The sequence below is a fragment of the Exserohilum turcica genome, assembly GCF_000359705.1.
Source record: "Exserohilum turcica Et28A unplaced genomic scaffold SETTUscaffold_2, whole genome shotgun sequence".
NCBI lineage: Eukaryota > Fungi > Ascomycota > Dothideomycetes > Pleosporales > Pleosporaceae > Exserohilum > Exserohilum turcicum.
The window spans coordinates 3421483-3444741 of record NW_007360025.1 but is presented as its reverse complement, the minus strand read 5'-3'; the positions used below and the strand labels follow the sequence as shown (position 1 = coordinate 3444741).

The 23259-nt window shown below is 53.3% G+C and overlaps 9 protein-coding genes across 9 annotated transcripts; 5 read left to right on the top strand and 4 right to left on the bottom strand.

Moving 5' to 3' along the window:
- Window positions 1–1719: 1719 nt before the first annotated feature.
- SETTUDRAFT_136299 (uncharacterized protein) lies at window positions 1720–3204 on the top strand (the record flags this gene model as incomplete). Its single annotated transcript, XM_008027671.1, has 3 exons — window positions 1720–1924; window positions 2056–2604; window positions 2650–3204. Exons 2-3 carry the CDS (start codon window positions 2143–2145, stop codon window positions 3202–3204), a joined length of 1017 nt encoding a protein of 338 aa, XP_008025862.1. The 5' UTR covers window positions 1720–1924; window positions 2056–2142.
- A 582-nt stretch (window positions 3205–3786) lies between these two features.
- SETTUDRAFT_19988 (uncharacterized protein) lies at window positions 3787–4655 on the bottom strand (the record flags this gene model as incomplete). Its single annotated transcript, XM_008026789.1, has 2 exons — window positions 3787–3980; window positions 4034–4655. The coding sequence occupies 2 exons, from the start codon at window positions 4653–4655 to the stop codon at window positions 3787–3789; spliced, it is 816 nt and encodes a 271-aa protein (XP_008024980.1).
- Window positions 4656–6072: 1417 nt separating this feature from the next.
- SETTUDRAFT_154149 (uncharacterized protein) lies at window positions 6073–7681 on the top strand (the record flags this gene model as incomplete). Its single annotated transcript, XM_008027670.1, has 4 exons — window positions 6073–6114; window positions 6170–6473; window positions 6524–7263; window positions 7325–7681. 4 exons carry the CDS (start codon window positions 6073–6075, stop codon window positions 7679–7681), a joined length of 1443 nt encoding a protein of 480 aa, XP_008025861.1.
- A 1561-nt stretch (window positions 7682–9242) lies between these two features.
- SETTUDRAFT_163388 (uncharacterized protein) lies at window positions 9243–10936 on the bottom strand. The gene has a single exon (XM_008027669.1). It carries the CDS (start codon window positions 10902–10904, stop codon window positions 9294–9296), a length of 1611 nt encoding a protein of 536 aa, XP_008025860.1. The 5' UTR covers window positions 10905–10936; the 3' UTR covers window positions 9243–9293.
- Window positions 10937–11365: 429 nt separating this feature from the next.
- Window positions 11366–13924, bottom strand: SETTUDRAFT_163387 (uncharacterized protein). Its single transcript, XM_008027668.1, has 2 exons — window positions 13696–13924; window positions 11366–13641 (listed from the first exon to the last, which is right to left on the bottom strand). Exons 1-2 carry the CDS (start codon window positions 13885–13887, stop codon window positions 11491–11493), a joined length of 2343 nt encoding a protein of 780 aa, XP_008025859.1. The 5' UTR covers window positions 13888–13924; the 3' UTR covers window positions 11366–11490.
- Window positions 13925–14231: 307 nt separating this feature from the next.
- Window positions 14232–14929, top strand: SETTUDRAFT_163386 (uncharacterized protein). Its single transcript, XM_008027667.1, has 2 exons — window positions 14232–14368; window positions 14424–14929. The coding sequence occupies exons 1-2, from the start codon at window positions 14335–14337 to the stop codon at window positions 14648–14650; spliced, it is 261 nt and encodes an 86-aa protein (XP_008025858.1). The 5' UTR covers window positions 14232–14334; the 3' UTR covers window positions 14651–14929.
- A 242-nt stretch (window positions 14930–15171) lies between these two features.
- On the top strand, window positions 15172–16870 carry SETTUDRAFT_87972 (uncharacterized protein; the record flags this gene model as incomplete). The annotated part of the gene is made up of 4 exons (XM_008027666.1): window positions 15172–15415; window positions 15466–15483; window positions 15535–15823; window positions 15964–16870. 4 exons carry the CDS (start codon window positions 15172–15174, stop codon window positions 16868–16870), a joined length of 1458 nt encoding a protein of 485 aa, XP_008025857.1.
- A 778-nt stretch (window positions 16871–17648) lies between these two features.
- On the bottom strand, window positions 17649–18122 carry SETTUDRAFT_31720 (uncharacterized protein; the record flags this gene model as incomplete). The annotated part of the gene is made up of 1 exon (XM_008026901.1): window positions 17649–18122. The coding sequence occupies one exon, from the start codon at window positions 18120–18122 to the stop codon at window positions 17649–17651; it is 474 nt and encodes a 157-aa protein (XP_008025092.1).
- Window positions 18123–19102: 980 nt separating this feature from the next.
- SETTUDRAFT_163384 (uncharacterized protein) lies at window positions 19103–21711 on the top strand. Its single transcript, XM_008027665.1, has one exon. The coding sequence runs from the start codon at window positions 19205–19207 to the stop codon at window positions 21527–21529; it is 2325 nt and encodes a 774-aa protein (XP_008025856.1). The 5' UTR covers window positions 19103–19204; the 3' UTR covers window positions 21530–21711.
- The last annotated feature ends 1548 nt before the right edge of the window (window positions 21712–23259 follow it).

Sequence of the window (23259 nt, the reverse complement as noted above, 5' to 3'; positions counted from 1 at the left end):
GAAGGATGCAAGCACATGCCACCTAGAATTATTTGGTTGGATGCTAGCCGAGATGCAGAGTGACAATGGGCTATTTCCTTTGACTGGATCAATGTGTGTATGTTGTAGGTGTAGGTATAGGTGTAGAAGAAGGAGATAAAAGGGCTTACATGGGTGTGTAGTATAGTATAGTGCAGTATAATGTTGTAGTGCATGCAGTAGGGTGAAAAAGGGCACCATGTAACATGGAACTAATACGGTGGCTATGCTAATGAGCAGTTACTACTACTACTACTACTGCTACTACTACTACTGCTACTACTACTGCTACTACTGCTACTACTAATACTACTAAGCCGTGATGACAAGCATAGTGATGGTGTGCATGTATGTGTGTGTGTGTGTGTGTGTGTGTGTGTGTAGAGCCTTGTGCTTGTTTTGGTGGGCTTTGGGCATGTGATTGGATGGAGCTAATGCTAGTGCAGAGAGGGTGCATGGCCAAGAAGCCGCTTCTGCCCGCTATGCTACGTATGTATGTATGTATGTAGTTAACTATGTATGTATGTATGTATGTATGTATGTTGGTGTAGGTGTGGGTGTATGGATGGGTGTGGGTGTATGGTCGCGTGCTCCCCCCCCCCGTTCAACTGCCTTAGTTGGCTAGTTGGTCTAGGCATATGTAGATGCAGCCAAGTCTTCCCGCCCATATCTCGTATCCCTTCTAGGTGCCCTCCGTACGTAGCTAAGGCGTACATGGATGCATGGATCTACTAGCGATTCAGAAAATTTTCCTTTTTTCCAAAGTTTAATAGTGCAAAGGGTCTGGATGCATAGGTAGATATGTATACGAATGTCCGAGTGTATACGTGCAAAGGCATTGCTGATCGGGTGGCGAGCAAAAGAGTGGGGCCGAGGGCTGTGTGAGTGGTCGGGTTTCGGGCGGGAGTCGAGGCTACAAGGGGAGGCTATTTTAAGCCGTCCGTGGTGCGTGATGGGCGCGACTGGACTGGACGGGCGGCATCTGCGGCATCTCTGGAGGCTTGTTGAGTCGCGTGTTGTCGTGTGCAGGGCAATGGTGGAATACTTGAAGTATGGCGGTGGCTGTGTGGAGCGACAACGACGTCAAGCTTTCACCACCACCACCGGCTCCCGTTTCACGTTGCAACCAGAGCTTCGCATGCACACCGGCGTCGCATCAAATGACGTTTGCAGCCCGTCGAAGCGAGGACGCCCGTTCCGTCGCATATACCCATGCACCCTCGCCCTCCAGGTGCCAACTTTGGAGCATTCTGAATTCTGCACCGTGTTTCATCATGCTGCAAGTCGGCCAGTGCCAGCTTGAAGCATCTGCGTATTGACCGCGCGCTATTTCCAGCATTCGCCTTCGTATGCCTAGTCAAGAGAGAGAGAGAAAAAAGAGGCTATTGGGCGCACTGCCCATGAGATGATGACTGCAGCCTTTGCCGGCATAGTCGGCTTCGTCTAGGGCCGCCCCCTTTGCTAAATGCTGCGCACGCCCAAAGACAAGGCAAGGCAAGGCAAGGCCAGGCAAGGCAAGGCAAGGCAAGGCCAGCGAGTCGGAGCCCTCGTGTTTCTGTCATGTTAGTGCACGTATCACTATCAGCAGCTGCCTTACAAGTAAGCTCCCATCGGCCGCCGCTCTTTTTTTCCGCCTTACTTACTGCTGCTGCTCCGCTGAAACCCTCCCGACCCACCCCCCCCCCCAATCTACTGTACACTCGCTGCCCATCACCCACTCCCCGCCACTCCCTCCCCATCTCACCCACCCATTCGTTTGGACTCTACAGTAGTCGTGCTTGCTTTCGCCCAGGGATCCCCTCACGTGCCCACCACCGACAACCTTGGTACAACAAGAATCCTAGCCTGTGGCGTCGAGCCTCCTGTCTGGTTACACTCAGCCACCCGGAGAACCACCGAAAGCCGTGTAAGCCCATCCTCAGCACTGGCACTGACTGACATGGCAACCATTTCTGTGGTCGCCTTCATTTATCTCATCGCCCGCCTGCGCCGCCCCGACGCCCGTTTCCTTGTACTCTGCTAATCCCCCTCGCGCAGTTTTTCCCTTTTTGCCCCCCCCGACGAGGACACTCGCATTCACCCTCGCTTTTGTTGTACCACACACACACCTCGCAGACGACCACGATGCGCTCTTTCTACCAGGTGGCCGTCTTGGCACTACCCTTGCTCAGCCTCGCCCGAGCTGCCGAGGTCAAGAAACAGGCCGAACTCCAAAAGCCCATATACGCGAGTGCCCAGGAAGCCTTCCAGGACCTGCTGAATGCCCTGCCTGAGGAATCCCTGCATGCAGCCCTGAGCGGCCTCAAGGACTTCAAGAATGGCGTCTTCGAGTCGTATCACCGCGGCGTCGAGCACGTCCACCACAACAACCCGGAGCTGGCCACCAAGCTGATCGTCGACGCGGTCAACGACTTGAAGAAGAGGCAGACGCCCTCCAACGGCACCCTTCCCGCTACCGACAGCTCGGCCCCTGCGTCTACGCCTACGCCTACGCCAACACCAACCCCCAGCCAGAACTCACCACCGCCTGCCCAGTCAAGCAGCCCTGCCCCGTCCCCCGGCACCAGCCAGCCGCCTCCGGACACGGTGACCGAGACGCAGACCAAGGACAAGACCACAACCACCCAGCAGACTACCACCCAGACTACCACCCAGCGCCCAGCCATCATCCCTGTCGTAGCCACCGTGACAAAAGACGGCACCACTATCGTGCAGACCACCGAGGTCCTCAGCCAAGTAACCGCCTCGGTCGCCGTCACCGTCGTCCAGACCAACTCGCAAGGCAAGACGATAACCACGACCGAGAACAAGCCTGCCGTCATCAAGACAACAACCGACAAGGACGGCCGCACAACCGTCACCACGTCGGCTGCAAACTACGCCCCAACGGCCGGACAGGTGCAGACCACGACCAACCAGCAAGGCTCCGTTTTCGTCACCACCTACACGCCTGGCGGCGGTCTCGTCAGCAGCATCAAGCTCATTACCACGACAGATGCCCAAGGCCAGCAGAGCACATTGACGTCGTACGAGTTCGTGGACCCTGTTCAGCCCACGGCTACCTCCAACAACGATAGGCCCACTGGTTCACGCCCCGATGGGCCCTCTCTGCAAACCGGTGCTGCCGTGAAGAATCAAGTCCAATATGCTGCCCTTGGTCTTGGAGCCATGGCCTTGTTCTTCTAAGCTTTCCCCGTCGTCGTCGTCGTCGTCATCTTAATTCCTCTCTGACCGATGTACATATATTTCTTCTCTTCGCCCTTCTCGCTCTCCCTTACGCGAAAAACGAATCCCTTTTTCCATCGTTGTCATAATTCCTTTATTCATTACATGAACCCTCCCTCCTTTGCTTTTGATTTTTTTTTCATGACAACGCTCCATTCTTTTGATACCCACGCACACATACACACGCATACACACATGCACTATCTACGTTGCACAGATACATATACAGTTGTACTACATACCCACGACGCTCTTTGATGGATAATGGAAAAAGAAAATGCTTTGCGCGCTTGTTACATGGGATACATTGGCTGACTTCTTGTTGCTTTTTTAGCTGGGTTACTGGTGCTTTCTAATCAGGTATAAGGATATCGATGGGGTTGGGTGGAGGATTATATACGTAGTGTCTAGCAAAGTAGGGAAGAAGTAGTAGTCGTAGTAGTAGTCGTAGTCACGGACAGAATACATAGACTTGTTCGCCTGTGCTTTGCTCAATTTATGGTCAAAAAGGGTTTATTCAGACATGTTATTTAGAGGGTGCATTTATGGTGTAGTCGCCCCAACAAGCATGTTAATACCATTAACGTGCGACGCTGTATCACTGAGCAACCACACCATGACTTTGGAGATGTGCGCTGAGTCAATCGGGTTCGCAAACAAACCCCCTGGCTTTTGCTGTTCTTCGAGTTGCTTCTTTCCACCAGCAAACGTAGGAAGCATGGGAGTGTTGATGAGTCCTACAAGGGAATTAGCACATGACCATAGCTATGGCGAGCGTTTGATATCTTACCTGGAGAAACAGCATTGCAACGGATGCCGAAACGCCCCACATCTGCACCGACTTGGATGCTCAAGTGAGCCACAGCCGCCTTGGTCGCACAGTATGTAAAGATCTGAGGCGCATGCATGAACGAGGCCAAACTGGCAATATTCACAATGGCCGGGTTGCTCCCCTCGGGCATCTTCATCATGGCCCGCACCTGTGCCCGAGTCGAGTAGACGATGCCTTGCCAGTTGACGGCGGTAACGCGGTTAATGTCATTGTCCGACTCGAAGAGAATGCCCGGCGCCTTGCCAGTAAGCCATTCCTCGGCCGCCGGAGGGTTTTGGGCAAGCCCTGCTAGATTGATGGCACCGTGGAGGCCGCCTGAGCCCTCGACCACCTTGTCCATCCATGCATCTACCGCTTTGGAATCCGAAACATCCACCTTGGTTGTGTATACTTTGGTTTCACTGTTGATGCTCTTGAGCTCCGCAGTAAAGTCCTTGAAGGGTCCATCATTCCAGTCGGCAATCCAGATGGCACCGGCCTTTTGTCGCGCAAGTTCGCGTACCGCCGCAGCTCCCATGCCAGATGCACCGCCTGTTACGGCGTAGATGCGTCTCGCAATTCCTGTTAGAGTCGCAGACATTTTTTTTTGTTGGCCAAGTTGGGGTTTCGAGAGGATGACGACGGTAGTTTTCTTACTTGGAAGAAAAGACAATGGCAGTGAAGCAAACAACATATGCCTTCATCTCCTGTAGGTATATATATATATATATATATATATATATATGTACGTATACACTGCCTACTCCAAGTAATTCCAACACTACATTACTCGACATGAAAGAACCGGAAGATGGAACTCGACAGCATCCGAATACTGTGTATGCTTCTACCGTATTCGACCCATGGCAACCATGAGCTATACGGCGTACCACACGCCTGCGCCTATCGGATGGTCAATCAAGTCGCGCACAAGACCTTGGACCAAGTATCTGAGTACTCTAGATACGCTACTTGTAATCCAGCCAAGACACCAAACTTGGGCTCGGAATCATAGCATCCGATGGCCCTTCTTCCTTAGCTGTCTGTCTTGGGCGCGTGGACCTGCACGATTCCTAGCAATCGCCGCCCAAATATGAGGCTATTTCTCCACCTCGGCCGCGTGCCGTGCCCGCTTCAATTACGAAAAATATACCTGCCCATGTCCATGGTGTCTATGGGGCATATATAAGGTACCTGGTCGGTTGCATGTGATTGGTCGGCGCAACTAGCATGAACACGTACCCCGCATTCTGTAGTCTTGTTGACCATGTGCATCATTAGTGCCACTAGTTACTCCGGAGCATCGGTACCCCGCTTTTTGTGCCAAGTCAGTACACTGCCTCGTTTCTTCAAGGCTTACTTCCTAAGCGACTTGCTACCTAAACCGGCCTATTCATTTCTTTACAACGCTCTACAATCTATGTACATGATAGAGATTCACGCATATTGTCATTATACATGACGAGCTAGGAATATAAACCAAATACGTGCATCATCTCAAAGCTGCTAACGTTCAATCCAGGCGGTATTTTGAAGTCTTTTCTACCATTTTCAGCGTCAAACTATACCTGGTTCTCTAAGCAATCTACAATATTCCCATCGGTCAATAGATAGTCACCCTAGTCGAATTCATTGCTGGTTTCTTGGGCACTTCTTGACAATGTACTTGCGGAGCAATAGACGGCAATGAAAGTAATCTTTCGGTAAGAAATTACGACATGCAGCGGGGTGGGAAAAGGCCAAGCAGAAGTTGGGCTGTACTGCTGTTCTTGAGTACCCAGTAGCACCTCACTTGTTACCGGCTCCTCCAACATCCGTTCCGTGATGGTGGGGTGGGCACTGCAACTACCCCAAGGAACACCCTGTATAGTCGTCTTATCTGAGCATCCGATAAATGAGCCTTCAGGCCTATCGTGGCATGACTTTCTGGAAGAATATATATATATATATATACGCCATTTTATTCACTCAAAATCTAAAAGCACGACTGGCGACTCCGGCAAGCCAAGCAGCACAAAATGGCAGCACCGTTTGAAACCAGACTGTTTATCAACGGCCAGGTTCGTTTCGGCCTTGTCTCCAATCAAGACTCACTTATGCTCAAGCAGCCTCCAGTATGTAGCTGCCAAGTCGTCTGAACGACTGAAAATCTACAATCCCACCGACGACTCTCTCGTCACAGACGATGTGCATGTTGCGGGCCAAGAGGACGTTGATGCAGCCGTCGCCGCTGCTAGAGCAGCCTTTCCCGCATGGGCCGCAACACCGGCGGGCGAGCGAGCAGCCATACTCTACAAATTCGCAGATCTCATTGAAGCCAATACCGAGGCTATCGGGGCGCTCAACACCATGTGCAGTGGCCAGATCAAGCTCATGACAAGCCGGTTTGAGCCAAAACTCGGCGCAAGATACTTGAGGTGTAAGTCTACTCAGCAGTTGCATATGCTCTCATACTTAGGCAATACACAGATTATGCAGGCTGGTGTGACAAGCTTCTCGGAGAAGTGAACCCTTCGTCCGATGGCATCATGTCGATTATCACACATGAGCCGTTGGGCGTGTGTGCAGCCATCTGTCCCTTTAACGCGCCATTGCAGACGATATGTATAAAGACGGCACCAGCACTGGCTGCTGGAAACACAGTCATACTGAAGTCTTCGGAAAAGACACCGCTCAGTGCGCTGCTCGTTGCCCGTCTCGCCAAAGAAGCCGGTTTCCCCAATGGCGTCTTCAACGTCATTTCGGGCGCTGGCTCCACTGGCGCACTGTTGGCCTCCCACATGGATATCAACAAGGTCTCGTTTACGGGCAGCAGTGCTACTGGCCGCAAGATTGCGCAAATGGCGGCTCAGAGCAATCTCAAGCGTGTCCAGCTTGAGCTCGGTGGCAAGAGTCCTGCAATCATCTTTCCCGACGCCGACCTCGCCGTCGCCGTCGAGTGGTGTATTCGTGGCTTTACTACCATCAGTGGCCAGGCCTGCATTACTACCTCTCGTCTCTATGTTCACAAATCCATTCGTGAACAGTTCCTTGCCGCGCTCAAGGAGGGCTTGAAGCAGGTCGAGGCTGCCCTGGGCGACCCATCCAAAGACAATGTCCTATTCGGACCTCTGGTCGACAAGATACAATTTGAAAGAGTCAAAGCCTTTCTCGAGTCTGGGAAGCAAGAAGCTACTCTAGCATACGGCGGCGAGCAAGTTGGAACACAGGTACGTATGAGAACATTCTCTCTCTCTCTTAAAAAATACTTTTCTAACAAAGAGACTACAGGGTTGCTTTATCAGGCCAACCATCTTCGTGGACTCGAAGCCCGACGCAAAGATCTACAAGCAAGAAATCTTTGGCCCCGTCACTGTTGTCAACGACTTTGAAGACGAAGACGAAGTGATTGGCCGGGCAAACGATACCGAATTCGGACTCAGCGGCGCCGTCTTCTCGCAAGACATTAACCGCGCACTACGCGTGGCTTCCCGGATCCACAGCGGAACCGTGTGCGTGAATTGCAGTATGCAGAACCAGGTCGAGGTGCCGTTTGGCGGCGTCAAGTCGAGTGGCTGGGGGCGCGAAAACGGCAAGAATGGCATCATGGCCTACACGGAGCCCAAGACGACTTTTATCAGGCTGTAGAAGGATATAGCAAACTTTTGCAATGCAAGAGGGGTACATAGTACTTGATAAAGTACTATATATCTTCCATGTACCCTGTGCACACAGAGTAATGCAATATATCACCATGATGTTTCACAAACTCATCTTGCCTTATTGTATTACATGCATAGTAAACCATCACATATGTAAATACAGTACACGACGCTCCAAGTATCTACAAAAGGCCCAGCAAGACGACGCGTCCCTCTGCCTCTAATCGCAACAAAAAGCGCCTCCAACTCGGGCGGGCTTATCAAGCCAACGCCCAAGCGAACTCATCTACTTGCATACCATATCCATACATAGTCGGCGCAAAACGCACGTACTTACTCAATTAGTCAACGCTGCAACTTTCCTCCCTTTCATCCGGCGAGATCCGCAGCGCCCATTGATTGGTCGCTCTTTTTTTTCTCTCTCTCTCTCTCTCTCTCTCTCTCTCTCTCCTCCTACTGTATTACCCCCGCCTCTTCCTCTGCATGCGCTACAATGGGGCCGGGTCCCGGGCTGACATGCATCGAGATGGACACTGCATATGTATGTAGCGCGGACACACAGCATGCGCATGCGCATGTGCATGTGCATGTGCGCAAGAAGATGACACAGGATCGGTCGGGCTGCAGTGTGCGTCCTGGCTTACTTACTTTGGCTTTATAAGTGATTGCGACGTGCGGACGCAGCAGCGGCTTTCACCACGCCGTAAGTAGCGTCCTGGCGTACATATGTACATATACACATACATATACACATACATACATCCATCCAGCCTAAAAGCACGCCAATCCGGCCTTTTCGAGACAAGAAAAAAGCACATAATACCAGCACATGATCGTCCATGTCAAGCTCGAATATCGTGGCTCTGGGGTTAGGCAGGCAACGTATGAGTAAGGTTAGCAAGTCGGTAATTTTCAGTAAGTAAACATGTGTATCTTCTTCTTCACTGTATTACAAGTAAGGGAGGGGGGACGGGTTGAGATTCAGTCTATTCATGTTAGAACCACTTTCTTTTTTTTTGGGGGGGGGGGGCATGGAAGTATGATCTACGGTAGGTTAAGGATGCGCACACACACAGTAGAAAGATTTAAGCATATTTGAATGGCGCCTTTTTTTTGGTTTGCTTTAGATTCAACATATATCCAATACCCTCTACTTTGTTATTTCCCGGCCTGTGTACCGTTTTGCTAGTGACATGTTCTTTTTCTGGCAACGGTGCAAGAACGTTGGAGAGAAAAGAAATCGCTACCGTTGCTGTGGCTTTGGAGAAGTAGTATAGTACCATTTGCCAAGCACCCGGCCCCCGTCCTGTACTAATCGCATTCCTGGTAAGTAAGTACTATTTCCTTTTTTTCCCCACACTAGTCCCCCCCCATTTTTTTTCTCTCTCCATCAAGCCTAGTTTGCGTAAGCTCGAGCTTCGTGTTTTGGTAAGTACTCGGTACTTGAGCAGGTAAGTAAGCTAGTTGGGGCGGCTTGTAAGTAGTCTAACAAGACGCACATACTTACGCACATGTAAGTACAAGAGAGGAATTACTAGACTAACTACTCAAGTTAAACAACGTCACTCTTTCTTTGGGCAAGAAACAACATGTGCTGCTCACCGCGCTTTTGTGGCAATAAAATACTCTACGCTTTCGCCCGCCCAACTGACGCTATTGGTCCCAGATTCGTGGCGCTCTTCGTCAAACAAGCCCGCAATACTCTGTTCATTGCGTACACCCTGCTTTGCGCCGCCGCCGAAACTCTCAAGACTAACGACTTTGCAGCCCTGTTTGAGATCAAGAAATTTCTGAAGGAGCAGGTTGTTGAGTGTCTCGCCAAACACCTTGTTGTTGACCAGCACAACGTCGGCTTTGCGTAGGACGTCGTCGATTTCCGGGCTTTCGAGAAAGTCGCCTTCGATGAGCTCGATACGGCCAAGGGCAATGTTCCACAGCTTGGATCGCGCCTTGAGTTCTGCAGCCTGCTCGGAGCCCAGCGAGGCGGCGAGCTTCATTTTTTCAATGCCCCAGCTCTCAGCGCCCGTTTGCAGCGCTGATTGCAAGACTACGTTGCCGACGCCCGAGCCAAGATCGACAAAGATGTGGGATGAGTTGAGGCCGGTTTGGGAAAAGATTTTGTGCACAAAGGGCGTGAGCAGCTCGCCATATGTAGTTTCCTTGCCCTCGACCTTGCGTAGGCGGTGTGCGTGCGGCGAAACAATGCGGTTGTAGCTTTGGGCCGTGATGCGCTTGACCAGGCTAAGAGGGACGGCGTGCATGTCGTCCAGAATGCGGGGTATCGTGCCGTCACTATACCGGTCTTTGATCAACTGGTTAAATTTGGAAAGCTCCTTTTGGAACAGTTCAGGGTCATCCTTGGTTACGGCACGCTTTAGAAGACGGACCGTGCCGAGAGCGTCGGACGAGAGCTCGGCGGAGAGGTCTGGTGGAAGGTAGTGCTGTATAATCTCCTCGATGCTGAAATAAATGTCTTCCAGCGGGCTGTACTCCTCGTCCACCTCCTTCCGGGCGACGGCCTCGAATTTCTCTGGCCGTGAGAGGCTGGGATACTGTAGCTCAACAACCAGCTTCCTGTCGGTTCCGGAGAAGGCTGGCTTGTATGCCTTGGCCACGTCATCTTTTGTCATCTCGTAGCCATGCTTCAGGCACGTCTTGCCCGATGCCGCCTTTTTCTTCCGAAAGGCGGCATTCTCCTGGGCCTGCTTCATCACTTGGTCGGTTGTGCCGTTGGCGTGGGCCTTGGACGCCCCGTCGGGGGCAGCGTCGGCAGCGTCTTTCCTGTCCGGGTCCTGGATGCGTATGCGCCGCTTCAGGTCCGGGTCGAGTGCGCGGTTCAGGCCCATGGGCTCGGTGCTGTTGCTGGCTGGCCGGGTCCGCCGCCGCTTGACGCCCAAGCGGTCGCTGTCATCGTCGTCGCTGGACTCGTCGCTGCTTGCCCACTGGGGCGTATCGGTGCCCTTGCGTTTGCGAGGGTCGACCCGCGACACGGATAGCGACCTGGGCGCAGGTTCCCGCGAGGCTGTTTGCGAGCGGGGGGTCGACTGGTAGCGGTTTGCGGGGGGCCGTGATGCGCTGTGGCTGCGCGAGGCAATGCCTGGTCTCGAGTGCGGCGGGCGTGGCGATGGCGAGGCGGTGGATGTGGGGGCGGACGTCTTCTTGACGAGGACGGTTTTGGTCTTGATCTTGGGTTTTCCGGGAGCAAACATGGCGGCGGCGCTAGTTGGACGATGAAGGAAAAGACACAGGAAACGGGGGTGTGGGTGTATGGGTGCTTTGGCCGGTGCACAGGAGAAGGAGTGTAAAAGCGAGGACAGGCGCCGGCAACAGAGCGAAAGGAGCGGGAAGAAGGCAACAATGCAGCGAGCGACCAGCTAATACCAAGGACGTCGCACGCGCAATCACAGTCGACAAGAGAGACGTGACCAGGCCGCCGGCAAGCCTGCACGCCTGACAGGGATCTTCTCGCCTAGCGCGCCTTGGCACCAGCGCCCCGTCGCCCTGCTGTGCACTGTCGAGACGGTCACGTGTTTATAACAGTCACGTGCTTTGAACAATCACGTGCCCCGCCTCGACGACACTCGCCCTGTTCTCTACGCAACACGTCTTGGTCATGCAGAGGCGCGGCCACTGCTTTGGCTCGGAAAACAACTCCTCTTTTCAACCCCCCGCCATGCTCTTCCCAAGTGCTATGTAAACACCCCATTAAAGCCTCCCCGCTACAGAGGCATCCAAGTCGAATCAACAGGCTGATAATAATACATCCGGTTGAGAACACCAACCAGCCCAACCCCCTCAGCGCCGACGCTCTCGACTGCGGCTTCTGCTGCGGCTCCTGCTCCTTGCACGCCTGCGCCGCTCTCTGTCATCTCGACCCCGATCACGGCTCCTCTCACGACTGCGCTCCCTGCTCCTGTCTCGGGGCTTCCGGTTGCGCTCTCTGTCCTTGTCGTCACTATCTGCACTGCTACCACCTGGCTGATAGCAGTCAGATTCTTGACGTCGGCTGCCCCGTTCTCTGCCACCGTCCCAGCGGTCATAATCTCTCGACCTGTAGCTCCGCACCCGATCGCGGCTGTCATCGCGCCGCCGAGACCTGCTATCGTCACGCTTGCGCTCTCTGCTGTCACCACGTTTGCGCTCTCTGCTATCACCACGCTTGCGCTCTCTACTATCACCGCGCTTGCGATCTCTGCTGCCATCACGCTTACGCTCTCGGCTGTCGTCCCGTTTGCGGTCTCGACTGTCTTCGCGTTTGCGGTCCCGGCTGTCTTCGCGCTTCCGCGTGCTGGGACCACTGACAGCCGCAGCACCCCCGCCACCAGGTACATACCGATCAATATTATCGGGGCTCCTGGAACGGGAACGGTGCCGCCGACGTACAGGCGATCGATCACGCTCGCGCCGGTCTCGGGAACGAGAGCGGGTGCGCTCTCGACGTCGCTCTTCTCGAGCTGGCGAAGGGCTTCGTGTCTCGTACCGCGACTTGCGCCGGCTGCTATGTGTCTCTCGTGAACGGCTACGACTGTCGCGGCGTGAGCGTTTGTCATCACGATCGCGGTCGCGGTCGCGGTCACGGTCACGGTCACGGTCGTCGCGATCGCGTCTTCGCCCATCATGCGAGGGCCTGTAAGAATGCCGGTCATCATCCCGTCGAGACCGGCGGTCGTCTTCGTAACGTGAGGAGCGCTTGTCATAGCGGCTTCCCCGAGACTGCGAACGGCTTCTGCTTCGTCTCCTAGTGCTACGGGCAGCACTGCGCGATCTCGAGCGTGCGCGTGACTTGTCCGCCTTTGACGGCAAATCCGGTGGTCTGTCCCAGCGAGACTTTGCGTCGGCTGCTGGAGCATCCGTCATGACCGTGTCTTCGTCCTTTGCCGGCGTTCTTGCAGCGGGAGATGCGGCATCTTTGCTGGGTGACCGCCGTGCAGAGGAGCCGGATTTGCTCTCGAGCTTTGCCAGTCGAGCAGCCACTGGATCCCGCGGTACGAGCGACTTGGGCGGCTGCGCTTTCCTCATGGGTGGTTCGAGTGATTCAGAGCGTTCAAGTGCAGGGCGCTGGCGTGATTTCTTCATTTGCTCGCTCTCCTGCAATAGAAGCTGGAGTGCCAGATCGTCATCCACCTTGATCTCCTCAGGCTTGATAGACGTGCGGCGGTCGCGCGACCTTGACCTTGTTCTGCTCCTTCGCCTGCTTCTGTCGCGGCCGCGGCGGTCTCTGTCACGGTCGGGAGTCCTGCTACGGCCACGGCTACTGCGATAGCGTCCGCGGTCTCGGTCTCGGTCGAGTTCTTCCTGTATACGCCGCTCTCGTTCAGCATCTTCTTCACGAATCTTCTTGAGACGAGCCTCTCGGCTCTTCTCGTGCTCTTCTCGCTCCTTCTTCAGGCGCTGTCGCTCCTCTTCCCTCTCCTTCTCGACCCGTTCGCGGTCCTGGCGTCTGCGCTCCTCATCTTCCCTCTCGCGCTCTTCACGCTCCTTGCGCCTCCGTTCCTTTTCTTCTTGTCGGGCCTTTTCTCGCGCTTCATCCTCTTCCTTCTCGCGCCGCCTGCGCTCCTCCTTCTTGGCTCTCTCTTCACGTTCTCTCTCGCGTTCTTCCTCCAGCTCCTGTTGTCGTTTAGCCTCGCGCTTTTCCCGTCGAGCTTCGGCCTCTTGCGCCCACTCCTCTTCGGTCTTGCTGCCGCGCTTCTCTTCCTCGGCAGCTGCTTCCGCGCCGATATCCTGAATGCGGTATTCGCGCATTTTTGGCAAGCCCTGTTCCTCAATCAGGCGCTCCAACAGAGTGGTGACGGTGCTCATGATGTTTGCGTAGATTTCATTGCGTTCGCCCGCGCCTTCTATGAGTTTCGCTGCGATGCGGGGGTCCTTGGACAGCAGCGATGGATTACGGTCGGTTTCGCGGTCGACAAGTTCTTTGAGGGCAGCCTGCAGTTCGTCTTTGGCAGGCTGGAGCCTGGCTATTAGTCTCTAATGCAGATTGGATGCAGAGCTGCCACCTACGCCCGATGTGTATTGCTTCATGAGGTCCCTTCGTATGTCGTCGTATGTGCCCTTTTTACGGAACATGTGAACCAAGCCGTCGATTGCTGATCGCTTGGCCTGCGACAGCGGAAGCTCAGAAGGCCTCAGTTTCTTCCGCACGTTCGCAGGCCCGTCGCCGTCTTGCACGCGCTTGCGCCCGACATCGGCCATGGTTGATGGGTCGTGGTTGCGATCAGTCGTCTGGCGACGTGTACGGCTGGTGGCATGCAGGAGACGGGGGGTGAGCGGCCGGCCGAGCAGCGAATGACGTAGGGAGGCCTGCGGCTGCTGCGACTATGCGCGTCCGCCCAAACGAAAACAACGAGTGGAGCGCTAGGGCGGGCAAAGCAAACGGCGGAGTGTATCAGTGGCAGTAGTGGGAGTCGCGAAAAGTAACCGTCGCGGTGCTGGGGTCGGCGGGCGGTGCTCCGCTCCCGCGCGGGTGGCTCTTGGCTTGGCATCTCGGAGCTTGACATTGGGGCTTTGGGAGCCACAAATCTCATACCGCGGTGACAGCGCGCCCTCACCACACTCTCCGCAATTGCTGCTGCAGCGCCTCCAATTCGCCCTCTCCGTCTCTGCACACACCCCACCGACTGCCTTGACAGCGCATTCACAATGGTCCACAAGGTCCTTTTCTGGAGCGGGCTCGGTACGTCTGCCACGGCCTCTGCACGCCCACCAGGATCCCTACTGACCCCATCCAGGCGTGGCCACACGGCTGTGGCAGCTGGGCATTGAAAAGCGCCCGCTCTTCAACAAGGAGTCTCTCTGGGTCTACCCCATCTTCGCCGGCATTGGCGGCAGCTTCGGCTACTGGCTCACGGGCGTCGAGCAACGACAATTCCGAATCCTCGCCGACCGACGAGACGCCCTGCTTGAGAAGCGAGCACGAAGGAAGGAGCGCGAGGAGGCTGCCGGCGGATCCTCGTAGGCGCTCGTCGCAGGCAGAGGCACGGCCATGGGAGTGAGGGGTAGGTTGGGAATGACGTTTGGGGTAGCCGTAACCACGTCCAAGGCATCACCGCAAGTCGCACATGTGCTGTGACTACGCCAGGTTTCACGCAATGTTCGTGCTGAGGCAAGAAGAGGGATGGAATCTCACGAGGGAGGGGTGCGCGTTAGAAGCAGTCTTCTACCATGTCTGAGCTGGGGGCTCGTTTGTACAAATCCCTCCATGTTACACTTTTTACAAAATACAACCCCTACAAACATCAGACTGTGCCCACCGACGCTTGAAAATGCGAGATATTGCCTAGTTGAGTAACGCGTGCAGAGCCGCCCTAGCAGGCTAGTGCCCGGGTCTATTTCGAGCTGCTGATGAAAGGGCGACCACATCTCGGGCCACATCAGAAGACCCCATCACCCTCCGTTCAGCATGACATAAAGACATTCACCCGTGGCCCCTGTGGTCAACCTTGTCTTGCGCAACCCCCAACGCTCACATCTTCGGTCATGACTACCGAGACCTTCCTCACGCCACATGGCGATAGCACGGCGCCGCCTGCTTCGCCAACAATCAACGGCACCCTCAAGGCCAAGGGCATTGTAGTCTTCTCTGGCGGTAGCGCTGCCAACAACTTGGTAGATGTGTTCAAGACGCTGAGGGAGGACAAGAAGTGCCCGCTCAGCTATGTTATCCCTATCAGCGATAACGGTGGCAGCTCATCGGAGCTGATACGCGTCTTTGGGGGCCCTGGTATGCATCGCCGGCACGGCTATAAAGAAGATCCGTGCTAACAGCCAAAGGTATTGGCGACGTGCGAAGTACGCTAGAGACGTTCGTAGAATACCAACTTTCGTATTGACCAAGTACAGGTCGTCTCGTTCGTCTTATCCCAGATGATCCAGATCACGACGACAGCGAAAAAGCTGCCATTAAAACATTCTTCAACCACCGACTGCCCAAAGAACGTTCTTCTGCTCGAGAGGAGTGGCTGCAGATTGTAGAGGCTGAACATCCACTATGGACTAACATTTCCACAGCGAAGAAAGAGCTAGTGCGATCGATGCTGAATGTTGTCGCCTTTGAGATTATCAAGCGCCGGCGCCCTTCATCCAGTTTTGACTTTTCTGGCGCAAGTATCGGAAATTTGTTTTTGACTGGGTACGTTTCGACTGTTTGTCAAATATCCTTTTCAAGACACGTGGGCACCGGGTCTGGTTTTTAGGTGATCGTTTATGCTGAACCCTGTGAATCTTGTAATCACAAGTGTTGGAAGTGTTGGAAGTACTAACATTCTACAGTGCTCGACTCTTCACCGGGTCATTCGAATCAGCCATCTATCTACTTTCTAGCATCTGCTCAGTACCCAGCCACACATCTGTTCTCCCCGCAATCAACACCAACTTCACGCACCACATTTCCGTCGGCCTCGCAAATGGCGAAGTAATCACTGGCCAAAACTCAATATCTCATCCCTCTATTTCAACAGCTCTAGTATTCGGCGGCGCACCCACAGAGATTGACGAGACAGAGCATCATGACCGCATCGAGGACGCCAACCTACCTGGCTCTCTTCCCTCGCTCCGAAAGCAATACATCACCTTTTCCAAAGCCGATGAAGAGGAATTACCCGCAAGAATCGAAAGGCTGTGGTACATTAACCCCTACGGCCAGGAGATCCGTCTCTCGGCAAACCCCATGGTACTCAACTCATTGAAGGACGCGCAGAGTGTCATCTACAGCATTGGCTCTCTCTACACGTCCATCATCCCCTCGCTCGTTCTGAAAGGAGTCGGCGAAGCAATAAGCAACCCCTCAATTCGCTACAAGATCCTCATCCTCAACTCAACCATTGACCGCGAGACTGGCCCGTCGTCAAACCCGTACTCGGCGCTCGACTTTGTGGCTGCCATCGCCAAAGCAGGGGAAGAGTCAAAAGGCGTATTTGGGGCTCCGGAAAAGGCAAAGTACAAGAACTACGTCACGCATGTGATTCATCTGCAAGGTCCGGGGACGCCGGCCGTCGACAAAGACGAGCTCAGACGCATTGGCATTGAGGCCATCCGTGTGTATGGGCGACGAAACCAGGGCGAGGGCTTCGTGAGGTATGATGAGAGGGGCTTGATCCAGGCGCTGGAGGTTACCATGGGCAAGAGGGATCCGAGGGTGCCTAGTAGGCGGAACACGCTAGAGGGGCCGGCGCGATAAGCTCAAGACATGATATGGCGTGCGCGGGGCGTCTTGGATGGTATTTGGGAAGAGGATTGATTTTTAGACTTGGAAACATGGCCTGGATAGATGACTTCGTATGAAAGAAAACAGCACGCATTGCCAGCGTTGATGTGGGCAGCTCTTCCGATAGCAAATCTGGACTCGTGACTGAGCACCTTTTACCACTTGATGCATGACAACGAATACCACAGGAAAGAATCCACCGATATGAAAGAATATCGCAGTCGATAGTGGCCTAAAAAGGCTTCGTCTCTTACCTAGCTTATCACTGTCGATCAATATGCGCTGGCAAGTGCGCAGAAAAAGTATGAGACCAAAAGTGCACATAAGATCATCGCATATAGATGCCACATGATTGGTTTGTACTGCGACCGAAGGACTATTCTGGCCGAGGATACAACACGTGAAAGGCAAACTAGGTGGTTGCGGGGTAACCAAGTAGGTATGAGCGTTGCAATGTTCACGCGTGTCTCGGATGTTTGATGCGTATTGGGAATGGTGCGATGCGGAAGCGCTACGGGTCGCGTGTCGTTGCGAGTGGATCGAGGCTCGGACCGGCGGCCTTGTTATCGCTTATGGAAAGGCTAGAATAGAGCGTATGCGGTCGGAGTGGTGTGTATGTTTCAGACTGGACTAAAAGGCAAAAGGCAGCGGCACTGAGTGAGTGCATCGAGTACGCGGCTTGCGTCCGGTGGATGGGCGTTAGGCTATAAACTTTCATGGTATATCGAATTCGTCCTTTTCCCGTGAGCTGTTAGTTGTGAACCTGTTTTGGGCTTTGTAGGCGAACATGTGGTTGGTGCTGCGACAAATGAGGGCCATGAGGCTGAAAGTTGGAAGTGTCAGATGCTGGCTTGCATGCCGCATGCATAATAGCTCCGGTGAACTCGTATCTTCGAGGTAGTCCTCCAGCAGCCTGTGTATTAGTGTCTGCCGAACTGTGTCCGAAGGTTGGCGGCGTGGAAGGGTGCATCGAGGTGCGTCCAAGTCCAACCGGTAAAGATAGCGCTGCGTTGTATTGGTGAGTGCGGTTTTGCGGTTTTGCGGACTGCGAACTCATGCTTCCGGCCGCTCCGCAGCATGCATGATAGCAGGTAGTTGTTAGTTCGAATATGTGGCGTCCATAGCCCGCTGTCATCGTTACAGATAGCTTGGCATTGCGAATAGTCGGAGAGTCTGGTACGGTCCGAACTGTTGGCGTATAGGGAGCCGAGTTGAATGCAGACATGCATACTGGGGATATGTAAAGAAGCGGACACAGCCTTTGTATAACCAAGTATACGTAGGAATGCCTGAAGGACGTCCAGACCCATGCTGGTTACAGCACTTCGGCTGTAGTCTCCGTGGCCAAGCGGGACCAAAGGCAGATAGATGGAGAAGAGCGCTAGATGGACCCCTCAAGTGAGGCGAGACATACATTAACCGAGTTTGGTGGCTGTCGTGTACATCAATCTGGTGGCTTGTGGCAGTTGACTGCGTCCACAACCTGGGGATGGTGTCGTGAACCACGCACGGACCAAAAGTGGGGCGCGGCATGCAGTTAGCGCCTCCAGTTGCCTCCAGCCCAAGTACTTGGAGCATTGACCAAACAGCGTGTTCCAAATCTTCACCATGCCATGCGACTATTTTACAGCATAACGGAACATTATCGGTTCATGAAACACTACTGGCTGCGTGTCACAACGAAACAACGCATGCATGCAGAAACATGTCGTAATGACCTTGTCACCAGGCTGCGTCCAAGATGACTACTGTAGTCCTCCATGTATGCTGCATCGCTTGCATGCATGTTGGAAGGACCTCTCAATATTCCGGTAAGAATTTGAGGCTCAACATCATGGAAAGGCCTGCCGCAACTTGTGTCACGCAACAAGGCAGAAGGCGATTTGCCGGTTTACCCTTCAGCCTGGTGGCTTGGACCGGTCAGCGTCCTGTCATCAACGGCCGCGTGGGAGGACCATTAGATTCGGCCAATCCAAGTTTGTTTCATATGCATCTTGACCAAGCAACTAGATGTGATAGTCGTGATCCGAGGAGGCCCCTTATCGGCACTTGCATAACATGGTAACACCACTATCATGAAAAGCGAGCGAACATGTGCGACACTGAAGAGGCTCAACTGTTTCCAGATATATAAATTCAGGCAATTTCCTTGCTGTTTCTGCCCGAGTCTCCAACTCTCCTCGTCCTTCACTTCTCGCAACTTGTGTTGCGTGCTACTTTCTCTTTAACACGCATTGCGACCTTTGATATCACCTTCTATCGGTCTACATCAATTCATCTCTGGGGATACTCCATCTTCTGCATATCATGGCCCATCAAATGCCCATTCCGCAGGCCCAATACCAGGGTCCAATGTCTCAACCTCAGAGCACTGCGCAACGACAGTCCCCGAACGCACAGCAGAGCTTCGATCAAGATGTCTCCAAGGTTTCCCAAACAGTCAACACAACGGCCAGTCAAAATCCCCTTCTGGTCGCTTTCGTCATGGAGAAGCCTAGGAATGCTACAAGCTGGGAGGATGTTGTACCTGAACAGCAACACGTCACGGTCCACGATCTCAAAAAGGAAGTACACAAGTTTCGACGTAACCAGAACAACGTCCAGAGGGCTTTGAAGGAGATTTCCTCTCCAAACTGTCGAAGAATTATTAACGAGCTTGTGGAGGCGCAGAATGCTATACTTACTGAACACAATCCTGCCATGGAGTACAGGATTGTGAGCATAGTAAACAAGTTTCGGGAACGCGCCTATTTAACACACCGCGAGAAACAGCTTGTTCGTGTTGACATCATCTTGGAGGCTGAAGACTCTGGTTTTCAAGCACCTAAGACTGGGGCTGGCACTGCTACCAGTGGCTTTGCGCCAGCACAACAGCAGATGCCTCAGCAGCGACCTCAGCCTCAACATCAACATCCACCGCCACCTCCACCTCCTCCTCCACCCGGTATGGGTCCTCCTCCACTTAACGTGGTAGCTCCTCCACCTGTTGAGTCGTATCGCCAGCCTCCCCTCCCTCAAGGCAGTGCGCATATGCCGATGCATAGTCAGCAAGCGCAGCCTCCTCCACCTCCACCTCCTCCAAGTGGCGCAAGACATGGTCAAGTTCCAATGGACCGTCCTGCACCAACAGGACCACCGCCTCCACCACCAGCCAATGGAAGGGTTCATACTGCTACTCCAGGGCCGCATGTCCGCCAACCCCCAATGCAACACTACCCATCACAAGGTCCATCAGGCATGCCTGGTAGCTACCCGCAGAGTACCCAAATGCCAATCCCAGCACCAGGAATGAGACCAAGCCAGGCAAATGAGAATCTTGATCCCGAATTGCTTAGGCGTCAGAAAGCCAAGCGCATGAGTTACACCGATGTCTCCTCTGGTGTTTCTTGGGAAAGTGATGTCAGCTGGGAGGACGAATCCGAGGGCTCCAGCTTCGTAGACATTGACAACGACATGCGCGTAAACACAGGACACCACAGACGTGGAAGAAGCATGAAGCAGCCCCAGAAAATCCCAGTCCATCGTCTGCGTAGCAAAAGCCAACGGCGCAACGGTAGTCGTGGCCGAAGCCAAAGCCAAAGCCATCCGCGCAGAGTCGTTCACGAGAAGCATACTCAACGACCAGGGCAGAAACATCGAGATGGCAGTGATATCGACGATGGATACTTTGGCAGACGCACTCCAGACGGATCTGGATCCAGTTCGCCACAAGCTCCAGCCAACATCCACATCCACATGAACACAAACAACATGGCCGAAGACCGCACACGAAGCGGCAATGCTTCGCCCGTGAACCCCTACAACGAGAAGAAGGGCAAGAAGAAACCAGGGAAACTCTACGCCTCCCACGACGACGTATCCGACGGCTCATGGGAGAACGCAAGCGGCACAGAGTCGTACTACACGACATCAGTCCACACAGCCGACGACGGAATCTGGGACACGCCTTCAGGCCGACGGCCTCTGCATCGCGAACCCAGTCGCCGCAAGCCATCTGGTGCAGCATTCCAGCGACCCGCAGACCCTTACGAGCCTCAGTCTCGAAGCTACACGCAGCATAATCCCGACATGCGCTCAGCACAGCGACAAAGGTACCCCCGCGAACCAGCAGAAGAGCAACTCACCGCATCGCACACTATCCCCCGCCACCCATCGATGCGTGACCGTGACCGTGACCGAAACAACGACTACACTCCTCCTTTCTTCTCCGACCCCCCATCTCGACCCGATCTTCCCCACCGCCACCACACCACCCCAAGCATGCCAATGCCGCGCCATACCACTCCCCCACTACCTATCCCGCCCAAGCCCGCGCGCCCCTTCTCCTTTGCCCAAGACCCTCGCGACACCCAAGCGTATCCCGTACGCCACCACGGCGCGGACATGGATGCCGAGCCGCAGGACGAGCAGATTACCCTGCGGGATCTGCACACTGCATTGGAGTGGGCGCGCCAGAATAATGAAAAGGGTCGTCGCGAAGCAGGATATGGCTATGCTGCTACTGCTGCTGCTGCTGCTGCCAATGAGAGCGGTAATCCTAGGGGTAATAGGACGAGGAGGGTTGTGTACGATGATGATGAGTGGGATGATAGGAGGAGGACGGACATGTATGATGGGTATGTGAGGTATTGAGTTTGATTACTTACTACAGTAAGTACAGTACAGTACAGTAATTTTCCTTGATTCCGGATACTTGGAATGAGTGGGGTTGGGAGATTGGAGAGGGGTTTACTTGGTCGAGTACGTATCGAGTATGATAAGTACAGTAGCGGCGTGTAGGAATGAATAACATGTATTAACAATATCCATACCGCGGTGCAAAAGAAACATGCATATCCTGTTTGATTAAAGTGCCACGTGTAACACGTCGCTGCTATCTTTGTACAATCGTGTACCCTACAGTACAGCGTGGTAAACCTGCCTCGCTCAACTCAACCTACTTTAGCCCTACGTACTTACTGTACAGTACTTAGCCCCAGCCCCAGCCCAGCCCAGCCTACTTAGCTCCTCCACCAAGCCCACTCGCCAACCCAATCCAGCACCAGCGCCCGAAATCATGAAGAAGAAGAAGAAGAAGAAGAAGAAGAAGAAGAAGAAGAAGAAGAAGAAGAAGAAAAAATTCCTTAAAATGCCCACCAACACAGCTAAAAAAAAATTTTTTACATACCCACCCAAAATGAACTAAAATATACGCAAAAAAAAGAAAGAGAAGAGAAGAGAAGGCAGTACAAAGCCCGACGTGGGGGTCGAACTGGATATTTGTTAGTACGTATCTGGGAGAAAGCTACTAAATAAGTATGAAAGAGTATTGCGATACAAGGGAAAAAACACATACATACCCCACAACCTTGAGATTTTTTTTTCTCTCTCTTCCCTAACAATCGTGCCTGTGAAGGAACGTGAATACTAAGAGTCTCACGCTCTACCGATTGAGCTAGCCGGGCTTGAATTTTTTTTTCTTTTTTTCATCTTCAATGCCTTTTGCTGTGTGTTGGGGCAAAGCAAAAAAAATTTTTTTTTGCTTCACACATTCACTGGCCGTTGGAAAAGAAAAGTTGCTCTTCCAAGCTACGACATGAGTAGCACCATTACATATTACAACTGGCATTAATGATTAACTAGCTAATTTAACATTACAATTATCTTGGTTGGCTTTTTCTTTTTCTTTTCTTGGCTTCAACCCCTCATCGCTGCCATCTCTTCCCCGCATGCTTTCGTATATCCTTCATTACCCCCTCGCCTGTACTGGTCATTTCCTTCGTATGTGTGTACGTGCATAGTAAGCAAGCTTTTCCTCTCCCCCCTTAAAGAGAGAGAGAGAGGGTAATAGTACGTCCGTACAAGAATGAACAACGGAGTCGAGTAGTCGCCTAATAATTCCTCCAATCGGGAATCGAATCGAGTACGGCTACGTATCGAAACCCCTAAGTAGGGAAGACCCTATCTATCCCCCTTGCCCTTAGTCCCCCGCATAACTTATTGTTAGATTCGGGGAAAAACGAGGCAGGGGAGAAGGGCAGATAGAACAGGGACAAGGGAGACCTGACAATTAGGAATAGGGAAGAATAAGCGAATCGGTTCACATAACGAGGGTATTGAGAAAGTTAATGTTTATCATACACATACACACAAAGGTAGATTAACCAAAGGTGAGGAAGAAAAGGATGACAAGGAGAAAAAATGCCGCAATGCCACATAATGCCCGAGCAGTGCTGGATGGGGAGGTGAAGCTGAGAAAAGGGGAGTATAACAGCCGTGATGCTAGCAGCGATCACGATGAGAGGAAGGTGATGACGATAACGATCGTACCACCCGAGTCACGTGTGGGCCCGAGTCTGAAACAGGTGAGGGTTGCGCGTACG

What these genes read in the sequence shown, in the direction of transcription:
- SETTUDRAFT_163388 (XM_008027669.1), bottom strand. Translation starts at nt 10,904, where the DNA reads ATGTTTGCTCCCGGAAAACCCAAGATCAAGACCAAAACCGTCCTCGTC.
- SETTUDRAFT_163387 (XM_008027668.1), bottom strand. Translation starts at nt 13,887, where the DNA reads ATGGCCGATGTCGGGCGCAAGCGCGTGCAAGACGGCGACGGGCCTGCG. An exon ending in TGAAGCAATACACATCGGGC is followed by an intron (nt 13,642 to 13,695) that starts GTAGGTGGCAGC and finishes GCCAGGCTCCAG; the next exon opens with CCTGCCAAAGACGAACTGCA.
- SETTUDRAFT_163386 (XM_008027667.1), top strand. Translation starts at nt 14,335, where the DNA reads ATGGTCCACAAGGTCCTTTTCTGGAGCGGGCTCG. An exon ending in CCTTTTCTGGAGCGGGCTCG is followed by an intron (nt 14,369 to 14,423) that starts GTACGTCTGCCA and finishes GACCCCATCCAG; the next exon opens with GCGTGGCCACACGGCTGTGG.
- SETTUDRAFT_163384 (XM_008027665.1), top strand. Translation starts at nt 19,205, where the DNA reads ATGGCCCATCAAATGCCCATTCCGCAGGCCCAATACCAGGGTCCAATG.